Source organism: Callionymus lyra, chromosome 1, assembly GCF_982586985.1.
Source record: "Callionymus lyra chromosome 1, fCalLyr1.hap1.1, whole genome shotgun sequence".
Lineage (NCBI taxonomy): Eukaryota > Metazoa > Chordata > Actinopteri > Syngnathiformes > Callionymidae > Callionymus > Callionymus lyra.
Genome location: NC_141818.1, coordinates 10093019 through 10110918, shown reverse-complemented (window position 1 = coordinate 10110918; position 17900 = coordinate 10093019). Strand labels below are relative to the sequence as shown.

At 37.7% G+C, this 17900-nt stretch overlaps 1 protein-coding gene across 4 annotated transcripts in view; it reads right to left on the bottom strand.

Annotated features, from left to right (window-relative positions):
- Positions 1-17900, bottom strand: part of grid2 (glutamate receptor, ionotropic, delta 2) — a 447398-nt gene that overhangs the window by 98413 nt on the left and 331085 nt on the right. For all 4 annotated transcript variants that reach the window (XM_087792456.1, XM_087792434.1, XM_087792441.1 and 1 more), the window contains exon 11: positions 15764-16076. In XM_087792456.1, the coding sequence (XP_087648582.1) occupies positions 15764-16076 (313 nt within the window). The remainder of the gene's footprint in view (positions 1-15763; positions 16077-17900) is intronic.

Below are 17900 nucleotides of genomic sequence, written 5' to 3'. Positions count from 1 at the left end.
CTTTTTAATATTTACTGTCTGGGTCAACTTTGTTTTTTATTAATATTTTTACGAACTGTTTTTATTCGCTCTCTTTGAGTATTGTTATAAAAAACAAAAACAATTTTAATAATCATTTAAAAAACAATCTAGATAACATAGTCCAAAAAAGCAAAAAAAAAAAATGTCTCCATTCAATCTCTCAATGATTAAAATCAATTTACAAAGAAAAAATGTCGCTCAATAAAAATCTTTAATTTGTCCAAACAGATCTCTGATGTTAAGCAACTACAGAGTTTATGTTTAATCTATGAATGTTAGAAACCTTTCAGCACTATATCGAACGAGTAGATCGTTCATTTCTCGACAGAGAAGAACAGTTATCAGTAAACCTACAGGTTAATGCGACCATTGCGATAAGAATTCAGAGTCAGCCTGAGGGAAGTTGCTCAAATGGTCTTCGGCTCAATTTCACAAAAAGAAAGAGAATTAAAAGATGCCAATGAAAGTTGTTCCTCCACTCGGTTGGGGATCATCGCCGTGACAACAGAATGAAGCTAACGCGAGCAATGATCTTTAAACCACAGTAGAAGCTTTTCTCCGACTTAAAATGTCATTTGCTTCAATAGAAAAGTTGAATTGAAGTTATTTCATAAATGTCTGCAAAGATTGAATTGTAGAGAAAATGGAACATTCATTCAGGGCTAAGACTGTTTGCCAAGATCCTGTCAACACACGCAACTTTATTGTTCCATGATGCTGACAAGTCGAACAGCGAAGAACTTCAGGAAAGAACTGAAGATTCAACAAAAATTAAAATTAAATGAACTTAAAAAACAAAAGTATGTGTTTTAGGGCACAGATTTCCATGATATATGCTCTGCGCCATTGCCAAATACAGTATGAACATTTATTTACAACTATTACTGCTGCTGTCATGACAGTTTTTTATCATCCTGGTAACTTCCTAAGGTCACTCAGTACTACATATGAAAACTCTGTCTGTTTTGTGTGTCTGTCTCTTTTTTTTATACTTTTTATTGTTTTATTATTGTCAATACAAATGAAAGGAAGTAAATATATAAAGTATAACATTTGAAAAAAAGAAAAATCATATGAATAATTAAACTAAATATTCTTCCCAAATAACTATAATAAGATATTAAAAGTTAAACTTCAGGTTTGGTGGACAAAGAAAAAAACAACTTTAATTAATTAATATATTTCTCTATTTTACGCAAAAATATTTCTTCAAAATGCTAAAATATATTGACAGGTATGAAAATATAAATGAACTGTAATCAATAGAATGTATTACCTATAATAGTGTAAATAATATATATCTAATTGGAGTTGGGGATGAATAAAGTAGTATTATGCAAAAAATGATATTAATTATATTTTTTATATAATTACTCTTTGCCGTGATTCTTTAACATAAGCAACTTCAGATGTTTTATTCTTCATGACTATTTTAAAGCTCCAGGTCATGCAGTTAAAAAAAAAAATCATTTCCTTCACGGTATTTGACACTGACGCTGAACTCTGGGAAAGTATTGCAAGAGTTCTACTCAGTCAACAAACACTCTGAGCAACTTGCTGCATCATCGCTTATACACACTCTTAAAAAAAAACTGGCCACTTCTCCGGCTCCACATAACTTATTTTCTTCCTTATTTGCTGGAATAAATGAAGCCAAAGCAAGCAGTGAAATACCAGCTCTCACCCTGCAACGTGTGGTGACTTATGATAAACCGGTTTATAGTGTGTCGTTGCCAAAATAGCTCAACTTCCTATTACAGAAGTACCAGTTTATTCCCCTCCTTCTCGAGCTTTATCAGCACTTTTGCAACCAGGAAATGAAGGGAGAAATATGGAGCAGTCAGCAGAAATGTCGTATTTACAAGTTATTCAGCAGCAATATTCAATATTCAGATCAATAGGTCTCTGACATGTAAGAACATAACAAAGAGAGTTTCTTTTCATTAAAGACACACTCAGCGTTTTTGTGTTTTAACCCTGAAGATCGACTGCCTTACACTCTGTGTTTCACAGTCTTCAGGAAAAATGGCTCATAATAACACTTTTGATACTAGAATAAATACAAAAATATTAATATATTCATCCTGAAGATTCACAAACACATGCGTGAAGGTCAAATTATAAATAAAATAAAACAACTTTTACTACTTGGACTTCTTAAAGTATTTCCTCAGTGAATAAAACACACATAAACATAAAATCCTGATGCATTACTTTGTATTGTAGATAAAAAATAAGTATTTAACTTTAAAAAAAACAATAATACTGGTGAAAAAACCCATCAAATGTAGATATTTATTCATAAAATTTAGACCCTGGTCTGGAAAAGTGCTATATAAATACAAATTACTTACTTACTTACTTAGATAATAGTAATAATATATATATTTTTTCTCGTCTTGTTATCATGTTTACTTCCTTAAATTCTAAAATATAAGATGAAATATGACTAGAAGAAAAATATTACAAAATGGCATATAATAAAAAAAGACATCATATTAATAATTAATAAACCTAATATCTTTGCCAAATAAGTATTATAGGATATTTGTGGGAAAAATAAAATAAAAAGAACACTGGTGATTTGGTGTTTGTTGGACAAAGAAAATACATCCATTTTTATTAAGGATTATTTTTTCAAAATTCCATATTATTTTAAGAGGTATAAAAATTAAAAAATATGAAAAAAATGTTTTAAAATACCTGTAATAGTGTTATAACACCTTAATCCTTCTTCTCCATTTTTTTTCATCTCTTTTTACCGTCATTTGAGGATAAAACTGAAATACTCTTTCTACACGTTAACTTAATTCTAACGTTTTTTCCACCAAACCATTCATTCTTCACTCCCATGTTCTCTATTCATGTGTCCTCACTGTACTTTGACATCAATGAATATGTCCATAAGTAAAGATATCCTTGTTAGTTGAGGGAAAGTAAGTGAAACATATGAAAATAAAATAAAATTTAAAGTACTATTGATATTTAAAAACATTTTTAAAAATACATGTTTTTAAGCAAATGTATTGAGAAATTATCAACAAATTCTGATCTGTTTGAGCAGCTTTTATGAATCAGAACATTCAAAAACGGTCAGTAAATATTGTTGATGTAAAACACTTTAAATTTCACTTTCGCTGAGGTTTATGATACAAGCAGCCAAAGTGGGTTTCCTGTCGTCTAGCATCTTCCTTCGGCGAGAGCAAATGCATTTGCCAGACTCAATTTCGAGCGCTTGCCCTGGGGTACAGGGGTTGGATGAGTTTGCTTTGGCCATCCCACGGTCAGTTTAAAGGATGTTTTCCAGGCTTGTCCGTCTACCGCGAGACTCCAGATGGCAAGTTTGTGACACAGTATCCCAGAACTTTATTAATAGACAAGTGGAAATATAATTATCAAGGTTTATTGCCACCGTTATTAAAGTTGAGAAATAGAAAATATTTGCAAAAAGAAGCGTTTTTTAAGTAACAATAATGACGCAACAAGAAATGTAAATTAACAACATGTTTTTGAAACTAGGTCGCCACCTATGATAAAATAAACACTTCAAAGCAAGAGAAACCTTTTCTTTTTTTTGGCATTTATTTTCTCTCCACTCTCCTCTTGTTTTCCACGATTCTTGCACCGATTTTCTCTTTTTTGGTGTTGCTTTTGAACCCTGGTTATTATCACAAAGTTCTGCCTCAGCAGACAACATAATGACTGAGTGAGCACTAACAAGGTGTCTAACAAGGTGTGGAGCACTCAGCTCTCCCACTGTTTTATCTCGTTTCACTTGCTTATCCTCCATTAATTCTCCGTCCCCTTTGCTCCCATTTTACAGTGTTTTGGGACTTTCTTTTTTTTTTTTCTAGGGGTAACTGAGAGTGGGACGCCTTGTTAGCATAAATGATGCCACCATTTAACAGTGATGTGAACTCCCTGACTGCTTTAGCGCTTTAAGAGTTTTGGATAACGTAGCAGCTTATTAAAGTACTAACCTTTTACGGGTGGTATAATTAGGGTTTCAGCTCCACATAAACTGGCATCAACCAGGTTTTTTTAACTGGTCTCAAGATATCGTGGATAGGTGACCCATTCAATTCTACTTGAGGGTGTCACCAACTGGTCGGAATTGAACCTGAAACCTTTTTTCTATGAGGTAACATTGAATGAATACTTTTTTTTTTCCCTTCACAAACAACATTTCAACACCCGACCAGGTTATTGTGAGAAGAGGTTGCGAGAAGATTACACCTTATCCAGACACAAAAGATCCTCTCTGGAGATGGCGTCAGTTGCCACAGGGTTCTACACTTGATGTCTGACAGCCTGGGATAAGAGCATTGCAGCCTCAGCAGGGAACAAACCCCCCAATGACACCAAAGGGGAGAAGCCTCGGGATATTGCAAGATGTTTTGAAGTATGATTCCACTGTATGCCTTTAAATGGTTGACATAATGACGGTTGTTGTCGACTCGTACATCCGGAGAGTCCTTCCTTATTCTCTTTTTACGACAGGTGTTCAGGCAGGTCAGGTTTGTCCGCTCAGAAGAATAGCTCCGTGGGTGATGTCAGGACAATGAGAGACGAACACAGTTACACTTTGCCTGATTTAGAAAGTTGCTTTGTTTTTTTTAAACGCCGGGAATTGAATTCTAGCGATGGCAGCAAGGAAGGTTCTTCTAGGTTGATGAGGTTTCCTCGCTTCTTCCACTTCACCATGAAAAAAATCCTGTTTTGTTTTTTTTACAAAATTCTGTTTTGTCCTGACATCACTGTTAATAAAGATGTTTCTGATTCTTAACACTAGTGCTGTGTCTCAAATCGCATACTTCTCTTAGTATACTAGAAGTTAGTGTGCATCAGGATAGTAAGTAAGTAAGTAATATTTATTTATATAGCGCTTTTCGAGACCAGGGTCACAAAGCGCTTAAACAATCAAAACAATACTCAAAAAAGTACATACTTTAAAGATCAAGATAATACTGAGAACAACACAGGAGTGTAGTACTAACTAGTACACAAATTATCCACAGATAGTATGTCTCAAATCAAACGCACTAACAGGAAATGATGCGACAGCTTCTTCTTCTACTACTATTTAACGATGATTTCAACCAGCTGTAGGAACACTAGCGACACCTGCAGGACATTTTAGTATGCCCATTTAGTGTGCATGGCGCACATAGACAATATCCACTCTCTGCTCTGTAATCTTGGGCTCTGAACTTATTCAGTGAAATCTCGTATTATTTTCAAAATAAGAGCTTGACCTACTGAGCTCCTGAAACGACTAAAGTGTGGCATCAACTAATCACCAATAAATCGCACTATTGTGTGTTTCTCTTAAACCGTTTAAGTCTTTTTTTTTTTAGTAAGTTTATTGTTGTGTTTTGGGCAGAAAATAGTGAGATATTGGCAGCCCTTCTTAGATAGGAGATCTAGGGTCATTGATCACCCTTAAGTTTCGACCCCTCGCCTCATAATATAATAGTTAACCCTCATGTCAGACTTAATCTTTCCCTTTTTTTATTTTGCATCGGGGTCAAAATGGACCAGGCATTGTACATATGTATTTCTGGCAGCCGGGGAGGTCGTTCACCTTAACCAGGAGGCAACACAAGGGATATCACAAACACATTTGGGCCACCGGGTCACCTTAACCCTCAGATAATACAAGGGTTAAGACATTAAAACATTTTGACGCAATTTCTCCCGGTTTGAGTTTTTCCGAAGAATCGTTTCATCTAATAATATAAGCATTCTTGGTTCTAAGGGGGGATGGATGGGTGGATGGATGGATGGATGGATGGATGGATGGATGGATGGATGGATGGATGGATGGATGGATGGATGGATGGATGGATGGATGGATGGATGGATGGATGGATGGACGGACGGACGGACGGACGGACGGACGGACGGACGGATGGATGGATGGATGGATGGATGGATGGATGATCTGTGGTATTTTTTTCCATTGAAAGGTGGTTGGATTGATGTAATAACGGATGGATGATTAGAAGGTTGGATTAAAAGATAGATAGTTTGAAGAAGCGGGTCGAGACAGGATGATAAATAAAGTGAAATCCTGAAAGTAATCGGATGGTGTGCAGAAGAACGAGAGAGGGTTGTGGTTGGAGCGATGCATGCACGGATGGATGGATGGATTGAGCATGATGAGGACGAGTGTGAACAAATAGTGTTTGGGAATTCAGAGCAGCTATAAGAACAATAACAGGAGGGCAGGAAAAAAAGAAATAGGAGCAGCTGCAGAAGACACAAGAGAGCAGGGAGTGACAAAGACCCTGTCACTGATTGCAGACACCACATGGACCAGAAGGGAAGAAGGAAGGGAGGAAAAAGAAGAAGAAAAAAAGAGGATTTTAATGGAACCGCAGAGAGAGACGTTCTCTCTGCACAGTGGTACATCTCTGCAGTCAGTGTGAGACGGAAAGAAGGACAGCGCAAAAAGGAAGGAGGAGGAGATAGAGGAGCAGAGTCCGGAGGCATGGGCATCTGAAAAAAGCTGGGTCCACTTCACAGCAGCACCACTGTGTCGTTAGAGTGGGATAATGGATTAGAGGAAGTCATAAAGGGAGGGATAGAGAAAGAGAGAGCAGGAAAATTATGATAAGGCGGGTTTCCCAGCAGCGTGGCACAGCAGAAGCAGATAACGATAGAGTGGAAGAGGAAAAAACAAGGGCGGAGGGGAGGGGAGCGACGGAAACACTAGCGCCGAGAACTGAGCTTCAAGTGTCGCAGGGAGACGATGAAGGGATGACATCCGGCAGGAGGAGAGAAGATAACCCGGGAAAATGACACGCAAACATATGCACGGTCTTACAGGCCGTCGGCCAGTAGGGGGCCTGAGAGCGAAGGAGGAGCCGACTGTGTGGGAGGAAAAAAAAAGAGAGGGAGAGTTGTGGAGAGGGGCAGATGGAGAGATGAAAGTGTTGATTATGGCCTATGGACATGACTCTGTGTGTGTCTGTTTGTGTTTTTGGGCATTTTTTTTTTCTCACACGGCGTAAACAAATAATTCACTGAAGTTGTGTGTGTGTGTGTGTGTGTGTGTGTGTGTGTGTGTTGGTTCGACTCCATAAAGTTGCCTCTAATTGAGGGAGTGCGGCGTGAATGGCAACAATGCTGCAGGAGCGAACAGGAACATATGCTCTCATTCCCGCACAAAACTTCTCCACGACCGGCCGAGACGCTCTCGCTCCCTCCTCCGCCCTAATGAGAGGGAACGATGTGCTGAGAGAGCAGCTACATACGGAAAAAACAGGGGATTTTTAAGGACAGTTCTACATGACGGGTTTTATGGGTTTTATGTTGTCCTCATTGCTGTTTTTGTTTACCTTAAACCGGTCAAAAGTACAGAATTCGTTTGACTCGACATGATGTCTGTTTACAAGTTCACTGGCTGCAAATTCCTTGCAAAAAACCCCCAAAAAACACAACAAACTTACAATCAAATCACTAAAATAAATACATTTTTGTGTAACTGTAAGACGAGGGAATCTTCCAGGAACTTCTGGGAAGCTTTGTAGACACATTATATAAAACTAGTGATGTTCAATGTACTTCCTGCATGCAGGCAAATGAAAAATGTCACTATTATATGTATTATTATTGTTCGCCATTGGCTTCCTCACTGGGAAGTTAGTTTTAAATTGTTAGATGGAAAACAGCGAGACAACAAACTCCCTAATGGAACACTAGCGATGATTGAACGAAAGTCCATTAGAAATGTGGCTGGTTTTATAAAGGGTTTTTGGTCCAAAACTCTGGGAAAGTTCAACAAAACTTTTAGTATAAACATATTTACTGGTTATCTAATGATACAAACAATTTAGGGATAATTCCACTACCTTGAAAGGGAAGTTAAGAATTACAAAACTTAGTGTTTTACTTGCTCATCTTGAGCCGAGAATGTTGCTCCGTTGTTAATAAGTAAGTAATAGTTATTTCTATAGCGCCTTTCTAGACAAAGTATATCGTGAGTCAAAAGTTGAAAAACGATGCTTTGCTAGTTTTCATCCCATTACAACCTTAACCACATCTTCATCTTTAATAATAACTATCTAAGGGGAAATAGCTGACCTTGAGTATGTTATTGCATATACTTATCCACACGTGTGAACGTAACTTGTCGTGTTTTTATCATTGCTGGGTTTGAGTTGGAAAGGGAATGTAGGGGGGATCACCTCAAATCATATGTACTAGGTTTACTCAGATAACCTTTTTGTCCTTCATCTAAAAATAGTTGTTATTCATTCCAATCTGGGTTTTTTTTTTGGTTGTGACATTTTGCTTGTGTCTCTCAGATAATCAATAACTTAAGATTTAGTATAAAAATGCAACCGAAACAGTTGTGGTTTCAGAGAGAAATCTTGCAGACATACATATGTGCTTTGTGACCCTGGTCTCGAAAAGCGCTATATAAATAAATATTACTTACTTACTTACTTACGTTCTGTATTTGCTCCTTGTACAAGTAAAATGATTGTGACTTTAAACCATCTCTGATACCTCTGATATCTCTCTGTTAAGTTCGATTCCAAATCTGACACCATCTTTTGTTAAGTTAATATATTTTTTATTGATTAGTAAAAGATGTTAATTTATTTTTTAATCGCTCAGAGATCATGTTTCTAGCAGCGTAAATAAACGCCACACAAATCCTGTAAAAATGTTTTTTCTTTGTGTAAAAAAGGGGGAAATTGTTGAAAGTCAAAGCAGATTCTTGACAGTTGACAGCTGAACATTTGAACAACAATACACGTTGACATGCGGGTGCTAATGTGGAAGTGGGAAGACTGGCGTATCAAGGATCTACTGTGTGTTTACTCCTTTAACTACACAAGTCAAGCCAGGGTCATGCGTTACTGTAAATTGCTGGGAACACTCTGATCCACGCCAGTGTTAGAAAGTCTCTATTAACAAGATCCAGAATGTGAAACACCGGCGGTTCTCCCGCCCACACCGGTGACTGCATACGTCGACGTCTCCCTTAATTACCACAGCTTGTCGCTTGTTTGCAGATGCAGATAACAGCCGAGGCTCATCGCACCTCTGATATCAAGGCTGTCAAGCTCTCCCGTTTTTATTCGCTCCGATCAGAAACGGCAGCTCGGAAAGTTACGTAGGTGTCGAATATACTGGAACGAAGCAATCAGTCTCACTTGGATACGATGATTGACAGTTTATTAAACCAACAGCTCAATTTCTTGACACAGTTTTAGTTAAAACACGTTTCCTATCTCAGTTCTACATTGTATTTTGATTTATTTACTTGTTGAAACTGTTCAACTTATTACATCTAAACCTTCAACTAAACTAAATCCTAGTAAATACTGTTGGAAAAAGACTAAAACATGGTACCAAAGAAGTTAAAAAGTACTTTGAAATAACTCCAGTTGTAATCCAGCGCCCGAGAGCCAAACATCAGCGTGTGGTATTTGGCTGCAGGAGTCACGGAGAGAGATCTCCATCAGCCGATATTCTCTTTCATGTCAGGTGATCGGCTCGTCTGTCTCCAGACTCTGGCGAGTAGTTTTTGATTGTTGCAGATCCTTCTCATGTGTCAGAAACGCTCGCCTCAGGCTGGATGTTTCCCATCACTGAAAATCCAACCTTATAACTTCAAAACTTTTTTTTTCTTCTCTTCTGGTGTTCATATCATGTATATGGCCTGCAAAAATATTTTGGAATTTTATTCAATCCAACAACAACACAATAAAATCCCTTTTTTCTTCGTCACATTATGAGGAAATTGGCAATTTTATGATATTATTTCTGTTTGTCTTGGCTTGTGTCTGTAGATCTGGACCGAGATGATGATCAGGGAGTTGTATCAGGACATAAAAGTGATTTTGATCCGATTTAATCTAGTTTCAAAAGATTTGACTGATTCTAGTCAAGTTCATTTTGAGAGATTGTATTAGTATCTTTATTGATACAAATTCCTGACATTACTGGTGATACAAGATATAGAAACAGAATATATATTGCGATATTTTTTGTCATGACACTCACTATTCGACATCACTATATCTTTTTATTTTATGTTTCCATAGTTCTTTAATGGTTACTAGTTGAATAAGTGTTTTAAAATACTTTTAAATTTACAATTAACATAAATATTATACTAAATATTCACAGCATCTGTTCATTTTCGTGTTGCAATTAAACTTCCAACAGCAGTTATTATGTCTTCCGCAGCTAAAGGAACATTTCAATCCCGCAGGATGACTGAGGACGAGAGGATACAGTCGACTCCAGCAGCTTTTAAAGTTGATGTTTGGACATTTCAAAACAAGTAAAAGCAGTTACCACTTTTTAAAAAGACTCTGAAAATTCTGCAACACCACAGTCAAGTACTCGACAATACTTAAAATATATCCTTGCTACTAAAGTACCGCGATATATTGTATCGGTGTTCCTGTATTGGTATACGTACATACATTTCATTCTGTAATTAATGTTCCTTATTTAATACATAACTCACTACTGATACGTTAGCAGATGTTAAAGATACTTTGCCACAATGTACTTTAAAATCATCATTTCTTTCCCCATAAGTTTGATAAATATCGTAAAAAAGGAGTCATTTCATTCTCGTAAGCTTCAAAACGTTTTTTTTGATTGAAGTGAAGGAAACTTTTTCACATCTTCCAGCTTTGAAAACTTTCTTCAGACCGAAACACCTCTCAACTAGCCTGGTGCTCAACAAGCGAACCCTTCAAGTCAACGTCCCGCTGTGTTGCCTGAAATCTCCAAACATGGGGCGCAAGAGCCTGCAAATGAGTGGAAGGTTCAATCCCCTCCAGGTGACCAGGTCTGTGCTCGTCAATATGCTGCTCAGGTTTTTCCTCCCTCTTTAGTGTGACTCACTCATCCCAGGCCTCATCCTCCGTTCTCCAAAATATTAGAATAACCTTGGCAGGAGCAAAGCCCCGACTGATAATTAATCTCTTCAGGAAACATTTTACCGCCTTTTCCTAAACCTTTCCACAACTTCAAAGACGTGTCACATTAACACGAGTGCAGGTTTTTTACATCAACTCCTGATAAGCTGGTTTTACACTTCCACACATCTGGCACCGCCGCAGTGTGTTCACAGAAACCAGACTGCTGATGTGCAAGAAAACCCTCCAAATTCAGAAAGATGAATATTGTAGCAGACACTGGTGACATACAAAAATAGCTCAAGATTCACGTGGACACGGCAAAGTTTAGATGAGTTTTATTAAAAGGGGCTGAACACAATAAACTTTATTAATATTCAATTTGTATAAGGTTTTTATTCCTTTAAAAAAATAAATATGTGGAATTAACTTACTAAGTTTAATGAGTATTATTTTCCAAGAGGTAGTCTCAGAATTAACAACAGGCTAAAAAGTGTATAACATAGATACCATAAAGAGTTATTCCTTTAACCGAAGAAGTAAATGTTAACAGTTTTAGAAAGTGCATTTTAATAGTTTATGCAGGCACTGTGGCGATGGATGGACCTTGATGTTTGCTGATGATATAGTGATTTACTTTGAGAGTGACGCGTATATGAGCAGGAAAGAGAGAGGTACAAACTGAATAATGTAACATTCTTGTAACATATTCTGGAGCTGCTGAACCGTGAATTTCTGTAAGTAGATGAATAAAGTATCTATCTATCTATCTAATGGATATTTTTAGCCACTACCTCCTTGTTCAATCTATTAGTTGCAGATGCAACACTAATAGACTCAGGAACATATTCATTCCTCGTGCTTTCAGTATGATTCGGAATCTACGGGGCAGCAGCGGAGTGAGGATGATGTTATTCTACTCTAAATTAATCTTTGTATTCTTTATTTGCATTATTTACTTTGATCTATGTTCTGAACACTTTAATTTCATCATCTTTTGTTTGCAATTTGTTCTTGTTCTCCCAAAAGGAGATCTCCAGAGGGATTAATAAAGTCAATCTATCTATGTGTCTATGAGAGCTATGAGATCAAAGGAGATGAAGAGGAGAGTGCAGGTAGGATGGAGACGACCGTCAGATTTGATCAATGACTAAAGAGTGAAAAGGAACTTTTATAGGCCAGCAGTAAGATGGCGAAAATATATATATATATATATATTTTTTTTTTTACTGTCTGTAAAGTGTTATATTAAATGAAGAAAAGTTACATCAAGCTGTGACTCTCAGTAAGTAAGTTAGTAAGTAATTTATATTTAAAGAGCGCTTTTCCAGACCAGGGTCACAAAGCGCTTAAACAATCAAAAACAATACCCAGTAAAATATATACTTAAAAGGTCACGATAACACAGAGAACAACACAGGAGTCTCAGAAAATCAACTACAAATTATAAAAGAATAAGCCTGTAAAATAACTCTATATCAGACCATCTTGTTTCAGTGAGACCTACCCAGGACTGACAGTGTCACGGTGAAATGCAATTTTCATGCCATTCCTTTTGCTTTTTCTTTGAGTTTTATCTCAACATCAGTCCGAGAAAATACTATTGAAATGAATCTACTCCACAGAAAAAACAAAAAGGTTTGGAACTCTTGATGTAGAGAAAGTAGACAAGAAGCCGAGATAGAACTTCAGTTTGTGGCGAAGTAGTTTAGAAAACATTGAGTCAACAATATAAAAATAGTAATTACATATGTCCACACTACACTGATTAACCTTTGAGCCATTATTCAACGCCTCATTTCGATTTTCGTGTGTGTAGCACTGTTTGCTTTACGCCAAATCCAAGATTTGGATGATGCCTTCTGAATACACAAGTTATGTGTCGTATAAACATTTCCTCCCGATGTCTGCCGCGTCTTCCTCCATCCTTTCTGCTCCGACATCCTCACTCTCCTTGAGACCAATTAGACATAGTTTATGGAGTAGACATCCCCCTTTAGTGCTTCTGCTGACCTTAGTGAGCAGGCAAAGCTCTTACTCACTCCCTCCATCCCATCCTTGCACTTTCACACACACACACCCACAGAAAATAGAGAGGTTGTAAACAGACAGCCAATTGGCCGGCTACACTGAGGACCTGATTAGCGAGAGGGAGAGGTGTGAAGGAATGAAAGAGCAAACAGATAAACAAGAAGGAATAAATGAAGGGCATGAGTAGAAATAAAGTGGGGAATAATAAAGAAATCAGGGCACTGAGAAAAGAATATAGGAGCTATTGATGTCTTTTAAAGATAGATAAAGATGTGAAGATAAAAAGATTTTATTCTCAGGACACTTTCATTTTGTTTTGAGCTTTTGTGTGGAAGGACATCTATAAAAAGATAATAAATATATATAAATACAAGCATACATCTAGTATTACTCTTTTTTTTTTAATTATACATTTTTACTTTAATTTTCAAAAGTTATGTTTAACTTAACTGTTTACCACATTGATAAGTATCGTTAAAATTCACTCAAAACACAAATGGTCACCAAGGATAAAACTATTTTTTCCAGGATTGTACTTTATTTGAGTCCGTTTAACCAGCCGAAAGATTTCAGGAAAACCTACTCATTTCTGTGCATTACGGAAGGAAAGGATCAAGTTAATCGTTTTGGCATTTCCTGCAACCCTCCGCTCGACGGACGCACTTTATCAAGAGAAAGTCTGACAAACAAATTATCCAATTACAATATTTTTTTCACGAAGGTTCAGGGGAATAGTTTGTGCTTTTTTTTTTTGCTTAGATTTTGGTGCTAACCAAGTTTATATGAAGATAATGCAACATTAAATCACCAAAAAAACAACCTTTTTTTATATTATTTATCTATTAGTTTTGTATACACCATGTGGGTGAGCTGTGTTTCCTCCGGACCACAAGCGTTTTATTTATGTCATGTCGTTTATCTGTACCATCAGAAGAGAAGTCGTTGTGTCATTTTCCACGTCATGCATTCTGGTTTTTGTTTTGTTTCTTCCTTCAACCGATCATTATGGTTTTACCAACATGACCCCCAACATATCAGACTGTTTTTCCGGACTCTCAAGTGTCACACAAAGTTGTGCACCTGCTATAAAAGCCTGTTCCACCCAACTGGCTGCTCCTATTAGAACCCACTTCTCCCCCCGTTGATTCATTTGTAGCTAATTAGCACTAAAAAGAGAAAGAATCCCAAAATCAAACAGCAATTAGCATGAATCATCATTACCATTAACACCATTATGGAGGGATGCTCATCATCAGTTCCCTTTTCAGAGTCTCAAGTGTTCCACAGATGTGCAGTGAGGGAAAAAAAAAACTTTAGTAGTTGCCATAATGAATGTTGCTCCCTCATTCTGTGGCGGAGAAAACTAAATATTTACAGCAGACCGTTTTCACGAGGTCGTCTGTGGACGTTTGAATCGTCGAAAGCAATTGTTGCGATTGAGTTTCTGTCTTGCTTTTTTTCTCTCCTGGACATGGTTCTGCTCCTGCAGCGACAGATTTTTACTGTAAATCCTTCCCCTCCTGTCAATTTTCTGATATCCTCCACTGGATTCAAGGTAGATACCCAGGACGAGGCCAATATGCAGCATTCAAACCTCTAGAAATCAAATGTATTTTCCCTTTTATTCTCTTGGATCCAATGAGAGGAAAGGTCACACCGTTGACGTCGTCATTTGACATTATATTTCTAGACAAGAGCTTTTCTATTCAAATTTAAACCTTTTTTTTTTCACTTATACCATTGAAGGATTGATCAGACAAACGTATGACACCACTAAGAAGGGCTTGAGCTATGACCCGCAGCATCTGGAATCGTCTGCCTGAATTCCTTCGCTACCTTTCAGACTCGCTGGATTCCCTCTCCAAATGGATTACAGATTTAAGGTCAGACGGGTGGAACAAGTCAAGCAGGGGGATCATGCCGGTAACTCTCAGATCATCCACACCGTTTGCCCTCTTAGCTCTTGCGTTACATATCTGGTCATAACTCCACCAAGCGTGCCAAGTTTAAAGACTCCTGTCCAAACATTAGCCAACGAAATCTGGTACGTCTGTAGGAAAGCAATTACAGCTTCACCACCGAAAAAACAATTAACTATTAACTATAGTAACTACTTAATTAACTATTTGCTAAAAAAAAACAAAAAAAAACTACCGGACATTATCTTTAGAAAAAGTACAGTTATCCACTGATACCACCCATTTTTTCTGCCTTAAAAAACTTTTATACTTTTTCTTTCAAGTGTTATTCTGTAGTTGATCTTTGATATATTATTATTATTCGTTTTTTTATGAATAGTCATCTTAAAAAAAGGTGATGCCACTATGATAGTCGCCCTTGTTTCTTCCATTTAAAACTCCCTCCCTAATCACTCGGCTCAGGAATGCTTTTCATTCATCATAGTCCATTATCTGTGCTTTTATCTCACCGAATCTTCCAGCACGTTTAGTTAGTCCGAGTTTTCAAAGAATTAGTTATAGTCCTTTGAAGTAATGACAGTTTATGTGGGGGGAAAAAAAAGCAAATACAACATTCTGCCGAAAGTGAAAATGTCCTTCAAAACAGTAAATCAGATGATGTTTTGTATACTGAGGCCATCACACCAACATTTTGGAATCCTTTTTTTTCCAGGCAGAAAGTTGTAAAACAAGGACAGCCTTCAAGATCAGCGTATTTCCGTTGGCATTAAAAACGGACTCTTTCCCAATTAAACATCCTTTCATCATTTTTATCTTCTTTTTTGTTTGAGTTCTAGATCCATTAATGGTGCAAAAAGACAATACACTAGAGAGAACTATAAAAAAAAATCAACCTACCTTGCTGGACGAAGGAGCCATAAACGAACCACATGGAATTGTAAAGAGTCGTGGAAGAAACGGATCCCATCGGCAGCCTGGGTGGGTTAAGCCAGTTCAGCAGGTAGACCAGGATGCCAACCAAGAGCACGGTACCGGCGATGCACGCCCACAGAGACAGGTCGAAGGGTGCCAGGCAGGCGAACATGTCGACGGTGCGCTCGGCCTTTCGCAGCAGAACGCCCACGGAATAATCCATGTAGCGTGTGGTGAAGTCTACGACGCTCTCTCGCTCAGGTGTGATGGTCAGGGCAGCGAGTCCCACGTCCGCTCGCTGCAAGAGGTGAAAAGAGAGAGGAAGGTTTAATGTGTCGACAGGAAGAAGATCGGCAAAGACAACCATATTATAGGTTTTCTTCTTTCTTTCCCTCTGCAAAAATATCTTCATAGTTGCAATGGTTTATCTCTCTCTTTGTAACTTTGATTGCAAAATACATTTAATACATATTATATTTGGTATAAATGGCAGACATTATTGCAGGTTTCTAACCAAGAAAGTGAGTACATGTGGACAATATGGCCAACAAAATAACTTGTTGAATCCTGAGGAGGTAGGTCCAATAATTCAGGAAAAAGGACCCAAAGACATGGAATGTTCTTGAAAAAGTGGCTGAGCAGTCTGACCTAGTCTGCCCCCGTCCCTTGAAAAAATGCCTCTGAACACACCAAAGAGATTGTCGGCGAAAGTGTACGTTCTTGCGCATGTGCGAGACGTTATTCTCCCACATAACAGCGGGTGGTGCTGCAGCGTCGCTCATCTGTGTTGACGCCACAAAGAAGTGAAAAGCGGAAATGCTTTGAGACTAGTCGGGAACGGTCGGTGTTTTCACTCGTTGAAACGAAAGATAAAATAAAAATACGATGGATAACGACACGATAATGAAGCGACTGGCATTAATGGCCTTTGGTCTTCTTGTTGTGGAAGAAAGGCGTCGCAGAAAAAAACGCATTAATTGGCTGAAGCCATGGATGTCACAGCAGAAGCTCGGAGGGATTTTCCGTATTTGTCTTGAAAAAGATATATGGAAATAATTCTGATAATCTAGAATGATCATTAAAGTCATCCTTCTGTATCATAATAAGCACAAAATGACCATGATTCAGACACGGTGATAATGTACAAATGTCGAGACGAAGGTGACTCATATGAAAGGTTCCATGTGAATAGGACAACAATTCATACATTAACGTAAATGAATGAGTACATGAAGCAGGAGGTGTGATTATGATAATGTTCGCTGGATTCATGTGAAAGGACCAGATTACCATGTCTAGACTGCATTGAGCTGCTTATCTAGTGTTTACAAAAGTTCAGTTCAGTTTATTTGAAAAGGACAGTGTGCAGTTACATTAAAAAGATGGCTGCACCAGATTTAGCACAATGCTACTTTCCATCTGTAGTCCTCAACAAAGACGCACAACCACAACCATTGCACTGATTCAGGCCTCAATGGCTTTGGAGTGAGGAGCAGGCCAGGACTTCCTTCTTCAATAAAAGTCTGAGAAACCATGAGGACATCAGGGTGTATGACGCAAATAGCTGCCGATTATCGAGAAGTTATTTTACTTAGAGGAAACAATTCCTATCAGAAACATATCGACCCTTTTTAGCCACATGTACACACTCTTACCAATAATCCCCTAATATGATCATTGCTTAACCTTGAAATTGTCTCCACTTCTTCCCAAATTTCTTTCCCATTCATAACATCCTTTTATTGTCAACCATTCAACAAAAGTAAGTCTAGTTGATACTCGAGACCCTACCTGAAAGAGTCCCCCTTAGGTATTCATTAAAGTCTTAAATTTCGAATTAATACACCTTAATTGAAAAAATTTTGATAATGATAGTAAAAGGTGCATTTTTTAGTTACCGCAATATACTGATTTTAGGCTTCACACTGCTTACGGCAGGAGGGAAACAAATGTAATTTCACAATCTAATGAGTAGCAATCACCATAAAGTGAGGAATCATTTCCAAGAGAAACCCTTCAGGTTGCCTGTAGGTCAAGGAAACGCAAAGACGTGCGCATTCTTGCATCTGTAATCACAGCGACTGTGATGGTCAGCTAGTGGAGAACTCGTGGCGAGCGCTAC